Source organism: Tiliqua scincoides, chromosome 1, assembly GCF_035046505.1.
Source record: "Tiliqua scincoides isolate rTilSci1 chromosome 1, rTilSci1.hap2, whole genome shotgun sequence".
NCBI classification, from domain to species: domain Eukaryota; kingdom Metazoa; phylum Chordata; class Lepidosauria; order Squamata; family Scincidae; genus Tiliqua; species Tiliqua scincoides.
In genome coordinates this window covers 25,121,402-25,140,236 of record NC_089821.1, presented here as the reverse complement: position 1 = coordinate 25,140,236, position 18,835 = coordinate 25,121,402, and the positions used below count along the sequence as shown (strand labels likewise).

The following is an 18,835-nucleotide window of genomic DNA, read 5'->3' as shown; positions in this document are numbered from 1 at the left end:
TGTAATTTATCTGGGAGGGAATTCTGCATTTAGGGAGCCACCACCAAGAAGGTTCTTCTTTGCATTGCTGCCCCCTTGCGTCAGTCAAGGGAGGCACACAAAGATGCGCCCTTTCTGAAGATCTCAGGGGACAAGCTGGTCTATATGGGAAAAGATACCCTGGCCCAAAAAAACTTTAGGCTGCAATCCTAACCAATTTTCCAGCACTTACATAAGGGCAATGCAAATCAGATGTAAGGGAACAAACATTGTCTTAACTTGAGGAGGCCCCCATGACTGCCCCCCAACTGCAGCACATGCCCCACTGGCATGGCTACGCCAGTACTGGAAAGTTGGTTAGGACTGCGCCCTTAAAGGTTAAAACAAACCAGCAGGCAATGTAGCTGCCAGTGCAACAGTCCAACAGAATATTAGCAGCTCACATACTACCAACATTTTTAAAAGGTGCCGCCAAAAGGCAAAAGAAGAAGAAGTGATTTATCAGGGGACACAGGTAACAAAGATTGTGCACGCCAGAGACATTTGGAAGATTGTGCAAGCCAATCAGTTTTAGAGAGGTGATACTAACTGGAAAGGATTTGCATGACAGTAAAATAGCCTTTGGGAAGATGTGTTGGATAGGTTTGACTCAGCTGATTGCCATATTTGGGGATGGAAAAAGTTCCCCTTCAGCTCAGATTGTCTACTGAAAGACAGGAAGGGGGTTGCCTTCTAGAAGAGCAAATAGCTTTGTTCACTTGTGTGAGTCATTGAGAGTTGCCTGTATTGCAAGGACCTTTCTTTGTTATACCTGCCCTCTGCTTGGGTCACCCCGTGCTTCTTATTATGTTGAAAGCTGATGTGTGGTAAGGCTGCTTTGTGGGAACTAGGTGTGCCTTTTGGATCTTTCCAGGTCTGTGGTTCTATGACATTCTCTGCCATCTGCAAATATCTTGTTCACTGGTGAAAGGCAATGAAAAAGATGTTTTCTGTGTGAAAGTACGGTTTTGGCACATAATATTTACATTTTTAGAATGATCATTAAGCACTTTAATGGAGATGCTAAGGGGATCTGGCTTTTAATGTGTATTGCTTTTCGATTTTAACAGTTAGGAAAACGCATCATGATCAATTATTTCTTCAGGCTATTACTGCAGAACTAGGCAACTTCCTGTAGGTGGCAGCACAGGTCTGGACCAGCTGCCTATGTTTCCAGAACTTGCTGGAAACTTGCTGGAACCTCAAGTTTGATCTGGTCAATTGCTACAAATGTGGCCAAACTCTTGCACAAGGTATGGTGAAAGTGTAGTGTTCATATTTATATACCACTTTTCCACAACAACAACAACAACAACAAAATTCAGTAGTTAAAAAAAATAGTTTTACCCAGCAAAGTCTATTGAAAGATGGTTCCCTTCTCACAAACGAAAGGGCTCACAAGCTAAAAGGCACAAAAGAGACACAAGCAAACTGGAAAATACATTAAGCTTGGAGTGAACATCGACAGTTGCTTTCCTCCTGCTAAATATTAGATAATTACTACTACAACAAACATTTATATATCGTTTTTCAAAAATTTTTTTACAGAGATGTAATAACTGAATGGGTGATTCCATGATTATTTGATTACATTAGGATCTCTAGGAGATTAAATCCTCTTTGAAGACATTGTGCTAACTTACAGCATCTTCTGGCAGCATATGAAATCTCTCCAGTTTTTTTTCACAGTTTGCCTCCGCTTGATATTTTAGAGCTACCATATGTTATTTTTGGTGCACCCACATCAACAATTAAAAGGAAGTACTTCTTTCTATTCTTGGTTATTGACTTATGGAACTCATTGCCACAAGATGTGTTGATGACTTCAAGCCTAGACAGCTTTTTAAAAAGATTGCACAGTGTCATGGAGGGTATGTCTATAAAAGGCTAGTAGCCACGCTAAATTAAGTCATTTCTGTCCAACGTTGCGTATATGCAACAGGGACCAAATGCGTACACCTGTGAGCTGGGCAAAAATGGGTTAATAAAATATTGACAATCTGAAGCAGCCTATATGAACACAGTGCTTTGTGGCATTCCTTCTCTCCTCTGCAAAAGCCCTTTTGGACTCCAGAGAAATGATTGCTTTTGCTTCTTCTCTTCTAAAATTTTTCAGTTGAAAAGATATGACATTTTGTTGTTGTGCCTTTCTTCCGTGATGGAGCTCGTGATGGCCTTCATGGAGTCCCAGGTTGCTGGGGGGGCTGAGGCAAAGCCTGCACTGGGCTCCTTGAGTCCCTGCCTGTTCCCTGTTAGCACACTGCATGCTATCACTCTCACCAGCACTGAGAGTTCATAGATTGGCCTGGCCAGGTTGGCCCTCCAATGGGCATAGTTGGCCAGGTTGGGCACTGGATACCACTCCTGCTACCACCCAAAGCCATCTGTTGCCACTGACCTTTTCACCTAGTATGTGGACACACAGCCCCATCTTTGTGGCTAATAATGGGGAGATAAAGCTGTGACTGGGTTATACCACTTCAGATTGTATGTCTCACATGAAGGAAGGGAGGTTTGGTTAGAACTCTTCTTTGTGACATTTAGTTTTCTGTGTCCTAGTACTGATTGTATTAAGGAGTATTCCATCCTTGAATCTCCACCTGCAAACTAAAATGATACAGTCTGGGGAATATCTCCTGTTCCCTGTACCCCTGTTCCCCCATATCTGCTTCTTTGACATGGGTGCCCATGTTGCCATTTTTTGTTACAGTGGGGAATTGTGACAATAGTACAGAGAACCTTTGGCATTGCATGTTCCTCTTATAAGAGGCTTTGATCTGGAGCCTGGGTGATTTTCTGTTGCTGCTCTTTTAAGAGCTCAGTAGCAGGGTCTGATTAATGCAGTTTTCCCTTGACAATGATTGGTTCTGATGAAACATGAGCAGATTGCTTGAGCTCTCACTGCTTGCTCCTAGTATGATCTCTCTCTCTCTCTCTCCTCCTCCTCCTCCTCCCCTCCCCCCATATTCTGGCAGAGCCATGTGAATCTGCAAGCCAGTAGTGTTCTAGGAGTGGGTGGCGGGGAGGCTAGCCGGCTCCAGGCGGAGATGCTCCAACTAGACCTGATTGATGCTACTGGGGACACCCCTGCTGATGAAGAGACGGTGCCTGAGCTGATCAAGAAGGAGCCCCTGCCAGTAACCATGGACACCTACAGACCCAAGCGGCCCACAACACTCAATCTCTTCCCACAGGTGCCTCGGACACAGGTGAGCTGCTGCGAGGAAGGGGGAAGTGGCTGCATGACAAGAGCAGGCATTTGATTGGGAGTGCATTAGAGACCTTTTCCTACCACAACCGACCACTCCTTGGTGTTGATTGCCAAGGAGAGAACAAATCATTTTAGCCTTCCCTCTTTTTTCCCCCTCCAATAAAATAAATGAAAGCACTTGCACCACTCTGAACTCAGCTCAGATTTCCAATCTCCACTTAGTTGCATCCCCTGAGCAACTGCTGGGGTTGTCTAGCAAAGACCTTGGAAAAAAGGGGATTTTCTACAGTGGATCTACTATCTGAATGTGTGCATTCTGCAAGGGATATAGTGGAGAAGACCTTTAGAGGGTTAGAGGGGCAAAAATGGGTTAACTAGTGCTTGATTTCTCAAATGATAATGCTGGGCTGAAACCTTTGTAGAGGTAACACCCTTTACCTAGATGTGCTACTTTGCTGTTCAAGATGTGTGGGATCAACTGAAATTAGTGGTGGGCAGATTGCACTCTGAACATGATCAGAGACAGAGATGTGTCCCTGCCATTCAAAATCTCTTCTGGAGCTGATATGTTCTAGTGGGTGAAGAGGCAGGGAATCTGGACACTGTGTGTACTACCTATGGGGAGAAGGGAATTAAATTCCTGGCAGGATTCTGTTTTGTGTACTACTTGGTATGGAGAGGGTTAATCTCCTTTTCAGGGGACTTTTGTTTGGGATGACACAGCTCTGCTACTGAATTGAGACTTTGTTCAGGGCGTGTGTGTATGTTTTTGTGTGTGCAGGAGAGTGTGGAATGAAAGGGATGAAACTGAGGGAGCTTAACACTTTCCTCTCCTTCAGGCTAAGTGGTATCAAACTATTTCACAACAGTTCTGCTGCTTCTCAACCTTTCTTGAGACATTAGCTACAAGTAACTGCAAGAATGAGAAATGCAAAATTTTCTCCAGAAATTCTCAGTCTGCAGCCTCATCATCTAATTTATCCTGCATCAGCATGGTTTTATAATGTATATAGTACATGCATTCCAATCTGTGATGCTCTTCTTTTGTGCATCTTGTGAGCAGTAGTTAGCAGAGGTACTGATCCTGGTCCAGAGGATTGTAGGGTCATCTTCAGTCATACCAGAGTTGTGTCTTCCTGTTGGCTCATAGGGATGATTAGGAAAGATAAAGTTGCGCACATCTCCAACACAAGATTGGGAGACTGGGGCTGCAATTATACATACTTACCTGGGAGTAGGTCTCATTGCACTCAATGGAAGTTACATTTGAGTAGACATCAATGAACTACATTTGAGTAGACATCATTGAACTGTAAGCAGGATCCTGATTAGAGGAAAGGAGGCATGAATTAGTGAGACTTGCTTGAAACAGAAGTGACCAGAATACAAACTCCAGAGGAATACTGTGTGTGTCTGTTGCAGTACAGAAAACACTGTAAAGCCACTTAAAGTCTAATAGATCAGTATGTGTGGCATAAGCTATGGTGCACTAGAGCTCACTTTATCAGATTCAAAGAACCAAAGAATTTGTTGGCAGTGTGGGAAGTCCTATGCAAGGAGCATTTTTATCAGGGAGAACGAACAAACTGAAAGCATTTAAAGAAACTGGAAGAAAAGGGAGCATGTGTAGAAGGGACAAAAATATGTGAATGGTCCATTCAGCTTAGACTGGCTAAGGGGAGGTGTGGAGCTGGAGGGTGCTTTTAAGTTCCCTGGATATGCCATGTTGTCCATCTGGAGGGGGTGGGGTGGATGTCAGTGCTCCATGCAATAAATGTTCACAGGCTGGCCATCTGTAATCCTTTTATTTGCCTCTCTGTTGTTTAGTCTGCAAAGTGAGGAAGGTTCCATAAGCATGAGTGGCTATTTTTAATCATTGGCTCTTCTGGGATATGGCTCTGCTTACTAAATAAGAAGATTTTCCTAGTGACAGTGATGTTCGCCGAGGAAAGTACGCTGGAAGGCAGGTGCTCTGTGTGTGTGTGTGTGTGGCAGATGGTTAAGGCTTGGGTAAGGGGGGATTGGGAACTGGTGTCATGCAATTGGCAACAGAGGGTATTAAAGCTCAGGCTTTAAGGCTGAACCACAGAGCAACTGGATGTAGAGGAAAAGAGGGTAGAATGAGAGAGGCCTCTTATGGTAGCTCTGCCTAACTTCCTTCCCAGGCCCAGTCCGTCTGCAAGGATCAACTCATACTTGCACCAGCAATATCACTGGTACACGTCCAAGTTGGCCCATAGCATCTGCTGGGGCTTGACTAGGTCAAGGCGACAAATGCCCAATAACCCTGAAGAGACTTCCAGCAGCCAAAAATTCCCTGCTGGTGCTGCTACATTGCCATGTGGGGTTTTATTAGGACTGGCTGTGATCCACCTCCCAGATTATTATCTTGCACCAGTCAGATCTATAGTTGATTAAACTCAGTTTTTTATTAAAAAACAAAGGAGGTTGGAGAAGACTGTGGCCTGCCCACTTCTTCCCTACACTCCTCCCAGAAAAGGGCTGAGATTTGCCTTTTGCTTCTCCTTCCGTTGGAGCTGGAGTTTGAGTCCAGGAAAAGGGCTGGATGTTGATGAGAAGAACTGTTGGTCCATACATGTGTATTCTCTGCAGGGGCGAATGGATGTGCAGTGAAATGCACACAAAAAGCATGGCTGGAGAGTATGGTGGTTAAAGTGTGGGAGTGAGCATTAGGCAAGAAGTTGCAGGAATGCTTATGAAATATTCCTATAAATGAAGTGTGACCTGTAGCGAGAAGGCTGACCTCATTGACTTTCTGGTCTCTCGGTGTGTAATTTCTTTTCCCTTGTGCTGGGAAGAGTCTGGTCTTATGAGTCATTTCCCTGAGAATAAGGGTGATAATTTACCTAAGAGTTTCTTTGCCTACCTTCCTTTCCTGGGCTCTGTGGATGCCTTCCTTGACTTGCTGGGGTGGGAACTGCTTTCTTGCACCTCTTGCTAAATCACTGGGGGGGGGGGGGAAGCTGAAAATATCTGTGGATTAAATTGGGCTTTCTGCTGGATTTTCCTGTTCCGGAGCAACAATGGCAACAAAATCTGGATGCTAAAACTGTCTGCTTATAAAGCAACAATGAGTAGGAGTTTCCAGACCAGTCAGCTATGTCAGCAGACCTCTTTTCAAGCTATTTCTGCTAGTCTGTCAGACCAGCTGTATACGGTACTGTGCAGATGGGGGCACAACCTGGCAGTGGGAACCGGAGTCTGCAACTAATCCTTTCAGGCCCAGAATGTTCAAAATAGGCCTGAAAGATTGTGGAATCTTAGGGCCAGTTCCAGTATACAATTTGCATTCCATGCAAAATCCCATTGCATGAAAACCTTTCCTAGAGTGTTTCCCAGAAGTGCATGTGTGTGTCTTTCTAACAAATTATGTATCAGTTGTGTTTTCCTGTGCATGGCTTCTGTGTTCCTGCTTCAGTCTAGTAATCTGGCTTCAGGTCACAGCTTCATTTGTCAGCAAAATGAATGCATGACTCAGTCAGATAAAATACTTTGAGACATGTGCATACATGGCAATCAGTGCTGGGTTCATGCTATGGATTGAAATCCCAGCTCCATCTTAAACACACACACAATAGACATTGATGGTTCATATGTGCAATGTGTTGGAGCTGATATCATTATATACCAAAATCAAGTGAAAAAGAACTATTTCCCAACAAGCCTATCCTGTAGTTGTCATCTGTCCTATAGTTGCACATCCTGAAAGCTTAGAATATTCTATTGTGATTTAATTCTAAGTGATTTAATGCTTAGAATTTGTTGTTGGCAACCTTCAGTCTCGAAAAACTATGGTATCGCGCTCTGAATAGTGGTTCTGGAACAGCGTCTGGTGTGGCTGAAAAGGCTGATTCGGGAGTGACAATCCCTTCCACACCAGGAGCAAGTGCAGTCTGTCCCTGGTCTGTCTCCCTGGCTGTGGGCCTTCCTTCTTTGCCTCTTAGCCTCAGAGTGTTGGCCAAGTGTCTCTTCAAACTGGGAAAGGCCATGCTGCACAGCCTGCCTCCAAGCGGGCCGCTCAGAGGCCAAGGTTTCCCACCTGTTGAGATCTAAGGCCTTCAGATCCTTCTTGCAGCTGTCTTTGTATCGCAGCTGTGGTCTACCTTTAGGGCGCTTTCCTTGCACGAGTTATCCATAGAGGAGATCCTTTGGGATCCAGCCATCATCCATTCTTACAACATGACCAAGCCAACGCAGGCGTCTCTTGGACCAGGAATAGGAAGGCCCAGATTTAAATATCTACTCATGGTGATTTTAGGCCATTCCCTGCCTCTTAATCTGACAGGTGGTGGTTAGGATAAAAGGGAGGGTGTCCCATGTATGCCATCTCAAGATTCTTGGAAGAAAGGTAAAATAGTAATATAAATAATAATATTAATACCAAACAGGACATAGTACAGTAGTACTAGTACTATGTACAATAGTAAATAGTACATTTGTCATAATGACAATGATTCTGTAATGCCAGTTATACATGAATGGATGCATTGATTTTCTCCAGTAATAAACAATACATTACATCCTTTAGGAGCCCTTAGCAAACACCAGGTGAAAGTCACATTTTCACATATGAGGTGTAATGTGGGTTCTTTCTTCAATCAGTTTGCAATGCACATGTAAAATGCACATTTACCAGAATGCTCATTTGAATTACAGGTGCCCTTTTCACATTAACTGCAGTGAAATGTTAACATAAATAACACCAGAGAGGATCAAAAGCAATTCAAAGCCTCTGTGCATTAAATTGCTCTGTTCTGCAGTCACTTTTAACTAATCTAATGAAACTATAAGGTCAGATGGGTTGTTGTGACCTCATATCTTTGGGCTTTTAAAATTAATCATTCTTTTTTCCTAATGTTTTCTTATAGGTGTGCAAAATATGAGGATGGGAAAAGAATCCTGTTTTTCAAAACCACATCTCTAGCACTTCCCGTTTGGGATTTTATATATTGTATGATGGTGTTAAGTACCTTTGATAAATTGTGTCATAAATCCAAGTAGCTATGCCTGCCAGAGACAAGGATTTGATCTCTAGGAAAGCACCCATTTGGCACAGTTTCAGAATGCCATGGTGCAATAAGGAATCTTGTGGCATTACATCACACTGTCACTTTGTTGCAGTGCAGAGGAACCAAGTTATATGGGAACCCAAGTTACATCTAGAACCCTCACAGAACAGAGGGTAGATGTGCACAGAGGTTCCCAGTATTGTCACAAGACAAGGTGGGGGCAATGAGTGCCATGTTTCCGCTTCAGCCCCATCCTTTAGACTTGATGACTGGAGAAGAAACCAGCCAGCCTGCTTCCTGTCCTTGGACAGTTAAAGCCAAAATCCATCAAGCTTCTTATTTATACATTGCTTTTTAACAAAATAGTTAACAAAGTGGTTTACACAGCAGTGATGTGGCCAGCAGATCTGGCACCAGGGACACAAAAATTTTTAACACCCCCCCGGGGGCCAGATGCACAGAACACCCCCCTGGGGTATCTTGGAGGTGGTCTGAAGTGCAGGGAGGCCATACAGTGCCTCCATGAACCTCAGAAGGCCTGTTGGAGGCCTCCGCTTGCTTCAGGATCTGCCACGGATCCTGTTGGGGTTCAGGTTGGCACCCCTTCAAGGCGTGGTACCAGGGGCAAGTGCGTACCTTGCCACCCCCCCTAGCTACACCATTGTTACACAGCTAAGGGTGCAATCCTAACCAACTTTCTAGCACCAAGGTAAGGGAAATGCAACTCTGAGATAAGGGAACAAACATTCCCTTACCTTGACAAGGCTTCCATGACTGCCCCCCAACTGCAGGATGCAGCACATGTCCCACTGGCACAGCTATGCCAGTGCTGAAAAGTTGGTTGGGATTGTGCCCTAAATGAATAAACGGTCCCTTGTTCCAAAAGAGCCAACAACGTCAAGAGAAGATGTTACTGTGGAGTGAATGGGGACTATTGCTCTCCCCCTGTTCAATATAAGGAGAAGCATCACTTTAAAAAATGCGTATTATGGCACAATCCTACTCATATCTACTCAGAAGTAAGTTAGTTTGTGTGTTCAATGGGGCTTAAGGAATGTGTGGATTGGGTTGGAGCCTTAGTAAAGGTTTCTACATCACTATGTACATGCCATTTCATTGGAAGTTTGAAAGAACATTTTCCATTCATACAACAGTGCTTTAGGAGGTTAAAGCCTTTATAGTCATCAAAAGATGGGACAGTTGTCCTGGGGACAATGACTGATCCCCCTCTAGCATTCCCCTGTCCTGCATGTAAATACCATGTTTTCTCTGGGCTCTACCAACCATGGTTGGCTGGTGTCCTAATTCCAAACACATCCATGGAAACCATGATTCAGGACAGCTGGGTCAATAGCTTAAACTGCACACAGTGAGGCAGCAAGGACAGGCTGATTCTGAATTCAGTTATAACAGGAAACCAGTTAGCATAAACTATGGTTAGCAAACCACCTTCAAACCATATTTGATATCCTGGTTTGCCAACCCCTCACCAACCATGGTTTGCACACTTATGCCAGTTTGGACATTCAACCAAATCATGGTTACATGAGTTACATGTAATCCATAGTTACATAAAATAAACTATGGTTTCATGTCATGTCTAAACCAGACCAGAGTGAAGGGTATTCATTGTACAGCTCCCAGCAGCAATGGTTGGTGTTATACAAGCTTTAGGATAACTTCAGGGAGTCATGCAATCACTTTCTGCCTCTCTGTGTGTCAAAAACATAATAGCTTCATGTCTTTTGTCCCTGGAACATTTTGCAGAATGCCTCCAATCTTTATGCTGAGGCTGTTGCATAATGCTTGGAAAGAGCTGTGTTGATTCCGGCTACAAGTGCATGATCTCATAATCTCCTGCTCCTGGTCATATTTTATGGGGGTGGGGGGAGGAGAATAAAAAGCAAACTGTTCTACTACTCACTCTAGACGTGTATTGGCAGAAATTGTTGTGTTTTCATAGCTGTTCAGTTGACTTGAAGCCTGTCCAGTTGCCTCTGGGAGCCAGAGAGAAGCAAATGGGTACATTGGCTCCTTTGCACCAGCCCAAGAATGGCTGCAGTATATTGTCAGCTCATGGTAGCCTTTCCCTTTCTTTGACTGAAGAGAGAATTGGCATTGTCTTGGTACAGTATGTCCTTTCTCTCTCTGTCTCAGCATATCTCCAGCAGGTTCCAGGCAGGGTGACCAGATACAATGGTCAGAGTTCCTATACCTTTAGCCATTGTATAGAAGAGGGAATCTTGGCAGGTGCAGCTTCTTTTCCATGTTGAGCTACACCTGTCAATGTACCCTCTTCTATACAATGGTTAAAGGTATAGGCACCCTGTCCTCCATTGTATCTAGTCACCCTGGTTCCAGGGCTTTCCTGCACACTATAATACAGGCAGCTAGAAACGGCTTGGATTCTTCAAGGGCTAGGAACTCTCTCTAGGAAATTGAATTGAATTTTTTGGAAACCAGCTTGGGAAAGTTGGGAGAAACAAAAACATTCAAGGCAGAGGAAGAATCCAAAGGGCTACAGAGGTGACTTACACCTGGGCAAAGTATGCCTAAGGAAATAATTAAACAGTTTATTTAGTGTTAAATAGTGGATCCATGCAAATAAATGAAGGCCAAGGGATAACAGCTCAACACATTTATTTCATCTTCAGAACAGAACTTAGCAATGAATACACAAGGGCAACACTCCTTGCTTTATACCCCTTAGCTTTGCCCAGATTCCACCCTATTGGTGCTGTTGAATCAATTTCAGTACATCTGATTGGCCGGCTAAATTAGAGGGCCAATCCAACAGGTAGGATCTCAATCCATCTCCCGATTGGCCAGCCATAAGACTTGGCCAATCCGTTATGCAGGATTTTGATCCTGCATAACTTATACATTAAGCTTGCCTATATAATATTTACGTTATTTACGAGAGAAGGGAATAACCTGTTCCTAGAAGGTGCAACAAAGTGGGGGTTGTTGAGGCAGCTAAAGAACAAGATAATATCCTAATTTTTAGGAGGATTATGGAAGGTCCATGATCAAGAATTGTTGAATAAAAGATGTTACAGCTTTTTCATTCAGGAAAGACACTACTGCATTAAGTTGTGTACCATTGAGGTGATTTCCTAATGTGTGATCCTAGGGTGGAGATCATTACCCACGATTCTCACATTAGAAAATTCTGTGTGTGTGTGTAAAAACAGGATAATAATCTTATCTAATTGACATGCATCACAGAAATACACATTTTATGCCACAGAGCTTTATCTTTGTATCAGGGGAAAAAGTATGACACTTTCCTCAAGAGATCTTGTCTGCCTTATGGGATTTTCCCATCCAACAGGCCCTCTGAATTAGAGTTAGTGATGTGGAGGGGCCTTTCTGAAGGAAGAACAGTGTATTTACTATTAATATTTATTAACAACCTGTTCCCTTTTCCAATGTTAAAATAATGTCCAGGACAACTCACAAGAGCATAGTAAAAATGTAACACAATGAAATGATTAGAAAAACTAAAACAGCTGCCAATGTTCAGTGATATATTAGAACAGCAGGAATAGAATCTAAGCTACTAGACAGGTCAAATGCCTTCCAAAACAAAAATGTAGTGTGCTACAGTGGCAGAAAATCGACAAAAGGAGACTGAAATGTAAGTGTACCTAGGGAAGGAGTTCCAGCATCTGCTGCATGAGGCTGAAACAAAGGTTTTCTCCTGTGTCCCAACCAAGCATACCTCAGATATTGGTGAGATACAGAGAAGGCCTCTCAAGCAGATCTTAACACATGGGAAGGTTCATATGCAAACAGCAAATTCTTACAGCCCAATCCTAACCAACTTTACAGCGCTGAGTTGGGGGAACAAATATTCCCTTATCTTGAGGAGGCCTCTGTGACTGCACCACCACCACCACAGGATGCAGCATATACCACTTTGGAATGGCTACATCAGCACTGAAAAGTTGGTTAGGATTGGAGTGTCATAATACCTGTTGAACCCACTGGGAAGAACAGTATCCATAAATAAGTGCCTAATGCTTATTGGGAGAGGTTCTTTGCAGCCATCTTGTTTCTTCTAGCTATGCCCCCCCGTGCCCTAGCATGATGCATAGTCCAATATTGTAGTCACTCCTAGTGTTTGTTACCATATCTTTCCTTGCTGGAAGTAATTTTTATATATAGTACCATCAGTGTTCATGGCACTTTTGGTCTACGTCTGTGAGGCTTGTAGGAGCCGCATCCAGGGTGTAGGACCCTGGATGTGTTCAGAGGACCAAAGTCCATCATGTGGTTCCTGCCATGCCTCCATCTTTGTCTAACCCTAGGTGTCTGCTTAGAATAGCTTTTTGCAGGAGGCAGCACTTTTAATGCGGTAATGTAGCAGATAAAAGACCCACACTGGAGCTGCTTTCTTTCACAATGTCTGCTGCTGAAGGAAGAATGGAGGGTCCGGTACCTTCGGAAAAGAAGAACCCCAATGGCTGTAAGATGTAATGGGCTAAGAGTGTGGTTGTAGGTACCAGTCGTGAGACATGAGTGGATGAGCCAAAGCAGCCTGTGCAAACTGTGGAAGGGCCAGGGGAGAGAGAGCTAAAGACTGGGGGGGGGGGGGAGGGAATAAAAGTGCTGATGTCTGACGCATACCAAGGCAAGTGAGGAAGAATCATAAGGCTTAAAGAGTGCAGGAGAAGTGGGGAAGAACAGGGTAATGCAGCATCTTCAATATTAGGCCTAAACATTTACAGCTTCCTTTGAATATTGGAGTTCAGAGGTCATAGATCTTGAAAGTGCTTATGCGCTCCAAAATGATGTGCACTCAGCATCTGGTATCTCTACAATAAACGCTTCAATGAGTGCCTGGCCCCATGTTTTTTTCCAGTTAGTGTGTCTTTCCTTTAAGGTCTAATTATACATTATTGGGGGACACATGACTGCTACATTCCCCACCCCATCATCATCTCCCCAGTAAATGTTTAGTAAAAGAAATGCATGACAAGGTGTCACCATGTCCAGTGCTTCCCCACCCCTGTTCCGATTAATTGGCTGCTCCTTGAAGGAGGTGGGGAAATGCTGAACATGATACTGTCATGTGCAGTTAGGCCCTTGACAGCATTAGCATGAAATAATTCTAAAACTCCTTGACTGCTGGGGACCACGGAGATGGAGTGGTGCAATGAGAGCCAGCAGTGCACAAATTAAGCGTCTGTGCAATTCTGTCTCCTTGCATCAGAGAAGTGCAAGTGAATGGACTCGTTCTAGAACTGAGATCCAGCTTCTTTTCTTTTCCGTGGCCCATTCTATCTCCTCCTCTCCCCACTGCCTTCCATGTAACCCTTGCCTATAGTAGCGCTGGCATCTGTGGAGGCAGCAAGAACAGATGGACTTAGCTGTTGGATTTCTCTGAATAGCTATCTTTCCTGATGCATATAAACAATAGCTGGCTAGTGGGGGGGAGGGGGAGGCAGCAGGCTATAGCCTGGAAGCCAGGAGGAATGGGGGCCCCTTTGTGCTATGCGCCGTTTACCCTTCCAGCTACAAGGCCACTTTGTTCTTTTTCCTCAGGACACTCTGAATAACAACTCTCTGGGGAAAAAGCACAGTTGGCAGGAGCGAGTGTCCCGGTCGTCATCCCCTCTGAAAACTGGTGAGTTCATCTTACTGCAGAGGCGGGTTCTATTTCTGTCATTTCTCCCTCTTTTGTATGCTGGGCCTTTCTCTGGTGGTTGGACCTCAGCTCTGCGGCCTTCTAATACCTTTCCGCTTCGGTCAGTGTCTTGAGATGGAGGCGATCATTTTATTATTCCGCAGGTGGGACATGAGCCATTTTGTTGTTGACTTTCCTGCCTGTGCTCTTTTATGCCAGGTTTTTTATTTGTTTTTAACCTAAGTCCAACAAACACAGTGGCTCTTGTTACATTAACTCAAGTCAGCCGTTCCCAAGCTGTGTGCTGTAGCGCCCTCGCTCACAGGGACACCACGGGATGTCTCTGGCGACCTCTTCTTCTGGCTCTCCTGGGTGCTGCCATCTAGGATTGTGTGAGATCTCATGCGATTCTCATGAGCTCTTGTGAGATTCAAGGTGGCAGCACCTGGGAGAGCCTGAAGAAGGGGATGTCTTGAAAGAAGGGTGCTGTGACTGTGGCACGTTTGGGAGCCACTGACTCAAGAGGTTCTGTGGAATGAAAGCTAGTATTTTATGGTAGGTATTATATTTGTCTTGAGTTCAGATCCCCACTTAGCCATGAAACTCACTAGGTGGCCTTGGGCTCATCACTTTTTCAGCGGAACCTGCCTCACAGGATGGTTGTAAGATCCACATGTGGGTCAACTTTTCTCAGCCCCTTAGATTCAGCCCTGTATTTAGTTTTAGAATGGCTATTGTTGCCACTGCTTTGAACAAACTTTGTGAGATGTAACCACACTGTTGACCTTGTTTCATGAGCTGTCACATGTGCTCTTTTCTCCCCTCCCCCTTGCCTGCCCCCAGGTGAGCAGACCCCTCCCCACGACCACGTTTGCCTGAGTGATGAGGTCACTCACCAAAACAGCACAACCTCCACCAAAGATCGGGGCACATCTACGGAAAGCCCGTGCCGGCGTACGGCTGCCACACAGATCGCACCCATCTGTATTGCCTCCTCCCGGGCACCTGAGAAACAGCAGGCCACCAACCGTCCCGCACCACAGAACCCTACGGTTGTGGTAGTGACAAGGGGGCCAGAAGCTTACCGGGACCGCATTCGCTACCAGACAGACGTAAGACTGGAGGCCACTGAGGAGATTTACCTAACACCAGTTCAAAAGAATTCTGACCCACTGGAGTCTGAGAAGCCATTCATGTCACAGTCCAGTGACAACCGCATGTCAATCAGCTCTGACATAGACACTTCCAGCTATCCACAGCTGACAGGAAAACCCAATGCCTCAATCAGTGAGGAGGATGAGGTGCTGGACTACTTGTCCTCACCTGAAAAAACGAACGCGTCAAGGACTGTATATGGCAGCAGCAATGGTGGCTGTCGGCCTTGCCATAGCCTCCAGAGGGCATCAGTGAGCTCTGACACCAGCGCCCTCTCCTATGATTCAGTCAAATATACACTGGTGGTAGATGAAGATGTGCAGCTGGAACTAGTTAGCCTGAAACAGTGCTATTCAGGCTACAGTGACGAGAGCGACTCAGCCACCGTTTATGACAACTGTGTCTCCTCACCCTATGAGTCAGCCATTGGGGAGGAGTATGAGGAAGATGCCTTGAAAAGAGACTCTGTCTGTCTCTCTGAGGACTCAACTCCTGAGGCAGACATCCACTTCTCCAAGAAGTTTCTCAATGTCTTCATGAGTGGCCGGTCACGTTCCTCTAGTGAGTGCTGGGGGTGGAGGGGTCCTTTCCATTGAGCTTGGAAACTGATGAAAGGGCTGAGAATCTGTAATTTTGTTGCAAAGGGAGGGAAGTTCCACCTTTTGTGGGGTTGGTCCCAGTATGCTATGGGGTTTGACAAGATTGCTAGGCAGTGCCAGGGTGGCAGTTCCAAGAGAGACAATTTCCTTTTGTTGAAAAATGGCCTTGTAAGCTCTTTGGTCAACTTGAGTGCAGGAGAACAACAGGTGTGTTTAGGATCACTGAGAACCAGTGTTGATATCTTAAATTAGATTGTGATGGGCGGACAATGATTTATCGATCATAATGTTGTATAACTTAATGCTTAATTGGAGACTGTAGCACATTTTCTCAAGAATCTTTGCAACTCCTTTTCTGGAGACTCAAGACCAAAAAAAAAAAAAAAAGTCTTGAAAGCTGTGGGAATATTGAGGATGGCAACTTCCAAACCGAAAACGTAGAATTTCTGAAAAATCCACTGGAGAACCTAAACAGGTGGTTGTTAAAGGGGCTTCCATTCAGGTCTTGTTGTGAGAACTTTAAAGAGTCTCCAGCCTTCTCTAGAAGGATTTCCTGTTTGATAGTTTCTCGGTGCCAGGATTTCTGGATGCAGACAGTAGTTTTTAAGAAAGTTGAAAGTTATATCATAGAGACAGTGTTGCCCTTGGGCTACACACGCATTTCATTTGCCCCAGTGTCACCTCTGGTCAGCTGGTTTTTTGAAGACTTTTTGAAAACAGTACAAAGCCTTGCAAATTTGTTTCCCAGAGCGGTCAGTGAGAGAAGGGAACACACCATGGGAAATAATGCCTCCCCCTTCCAACTTCAGCACTGAAAAAAGACATTGTGTGTCTTCAGCCCCTTGATCTCTTTTTTAAAAAGCAACAGGCTCAAGCCATTGGTTTGTCCCCATGTAGACATCCTTAGGAGACCCAAATATGCTGGAGATTTGGAGACTGTTTCAATAGTAGATTCCAACAAGAAATAGCTGGAGTGTTGGAATGTTCTTTCCCTGTTTGTGTCTATTTATAAAGGCACAGTTTACCTGAGATGGCTTGATTTATACACTGAGTTCTGGAATCTTTTGGTCTCTGCAGGAGGCATTTTTCTTCATCTCTATGACATTAGCATGTGATGAGGTGACATTGATGTAAGGTATGATGAGGTGACAGGGTGTTGGAAGGTGCAATGAGGTGTACGTTGATGGAAAGTGTGATGAGGTGTCAGAGTGAAAAACTGGGGCTAATAGTGTGTTAGTCCAGGACACAAAATACCTCCTTTGTAGTCTCAGCTGAATATGTTGTGAAATACTTGTTTCCTCTCAAACCACCAAGAATAAAACAGCAACAGAATTCTGTCATTGGGGTTATTTCACAGGGGTTATGTCATCCACCTCCCTCTCTATATCTCATTGTCGTGCCAATGATAGCATGATCACCCACAAACCATGTCATTCCTACTGTCCACTATTGCGTTGCTATTTACCATTTAGAATTAGAAAAAAAGTTATTCAGAGGCTGTAGCATTTTTCTTCTATTGCATTCCCAGGTGCTGAATCATTTGGACTTTTCTCTTGTCTTATCAATGGGGAAGAGCAAGAACAAACTCACCGAGCTGTCTTCAGGTGAGCGCAGACAAAACCTTTTGCCCCTCTGCCTTCTCATTCATCCAAAGTGAGGAATCTTCCCACTTGGGCAGGAGGTCTGGTCTAGAGGGTAGAGCCTCCGTCTGCCTGAAGATAACATCCACAAGGTTGCTAGTTCGAGGCCACCGGCACCGTGCGACCTTGAAGCAGCTGACAAGCTGAAGCCGAGCTATTCCATCTGCTCTGAGCGTGGGAGGATGGAGGCCAGAATGTGTGACCAGATCAAGAAAGAAACATCTGAATGTTGTGGTTTCTTGAAAGATAGAAACCTTCTTTCAAATTGTAAAAATCCCTACGGGGATTTAAATTGCCTGCCTATGTAAACCGCCTTGAATAAAGTCTTGAACAAAGACCAAGAAAGGCGGTATATAAATACCTGTTATTATTATTATTCCCACCCAGTGACTTTTTGAGTCTTCTGTCTGCAACTGGAATGGGAGAGGCAACCTCAGGCATAAGGTATTCTCAGTGGCCTGTTTGGATCTATGAAATATCAGGCAGGAATACAGATAACAAATTAATTTATTTTAACCATTTCTATGCTGCTTTCCCCCCCTCACACCAGGGCACCCAAGAAAGTTTACAACAAAACATTTGGATCTGGATTTTGATCCTTTGGGGGCCTTTGATTAACCATCTTCAACTTGGGCTAGTAAACATTGTGCTATGTATTGGTTACATAGATATACAGTCAGTGCAGAATTGTTGTTACTTGGAGCTTACTTAATCCTTATGTGAGAAACTGCTCGTGTACGCATTCTACGCCCATTAGCAGCAAAACATACAAGGAATTAGCCACAGAAGATTGCAGGGGCTTCGTCTTTGGGGGGACACAGCTGTGTTGAGCAACCTGGTCACAGAAGTAGCCCCTGTAGTCTTCTATGATGTTATACTGATCATGTGAGCAGTTATCTCCTCAGTTAAGCCCTCAAAAATAAGATCAGCCCTGGCATACGGTTCCTTTCCTCCAACGTTCTAGCATGAGTACAGTGGCCAATGAGGCCATTCCTTTGGATCTCAGGTACAGAATGTTCTCCATCTTTTCCTTTGAATGTTTGGCCAGGCTTATAGGTTCAGAGTGTCAGCTGGCAAAGTGATGGTGAGTTTTTTCCTCAGGTTTGTGCCTCGTCATGAAGATGAATTGGAACTGGAGGTGGATGACCCTTTGCTGGTGGAGGTTCAGGCAGAAGATTATTGGTATGAGGCTTATAATATGAGAACAGGTGACCGGGGCATCTTCCCAGCTTACTATGCCATCGAGGTCACCAAGGATTCAGATCACCTGACAGGTACTAAGCCCTGACTCTGGTTCTACAGCCTCCTCTTACGAGTGCTTTCTGTGCTGTGAAATCCCATTCTGTTCCTACGCTTCAGTTCCTGGTTCGCAGCTATCTGCTATGCCAGGCTTGAGACAGTGTTGCCAGTAAAGTCTGCTTGAAAATGGGAGGGAAAGGATTAAGACTGTGTACAAAGCTCCACCTAATCAAAGGAGACGGAGATGTACATAACTTGCACACTATGAATAACTGTATTATTGGTTGAAGCAATTAGAAGGGTGTTTTCAG

The 18,835-nt window shown here is 44.5% G+C and overlaps 1 protein-coding gene across 1 annotated transcript in view; it reads left to right on the top strand.

The window, feature by feature from the left end:
- The window catches only part of MAPK8IP1 (mitogen-activated protein kinase 8 interacting protein 1), a 74,312-nt gene that overhangs the window by 44,237 nt on the left and 11,240 nt on the right, over positions 1–18,835 (top strand). Inside the window, exons 5-9 of the mRNA XM_066635125.1 lie at positions 3,028–3,227; positions 13,810–13,891; positions 14,735–15,607; positions 17,174–17,249; positions 18,387–18,559. Coding sequence (XP_066491222.1) covers positions 3,028–3,227; positions 13,810–13,891; positions 14,735–15,607; positions 17,174–17,249; positions 18,387–18,559 — 1,404 coding nt within the window. The remainder of the gene's footprint in view (positions 1–3,027; positions 3,228–13,809; positions 13,892–14,734; positions 15,608–17,173; positions 17,250–18,386; positions 18,560–18,835) is intronic.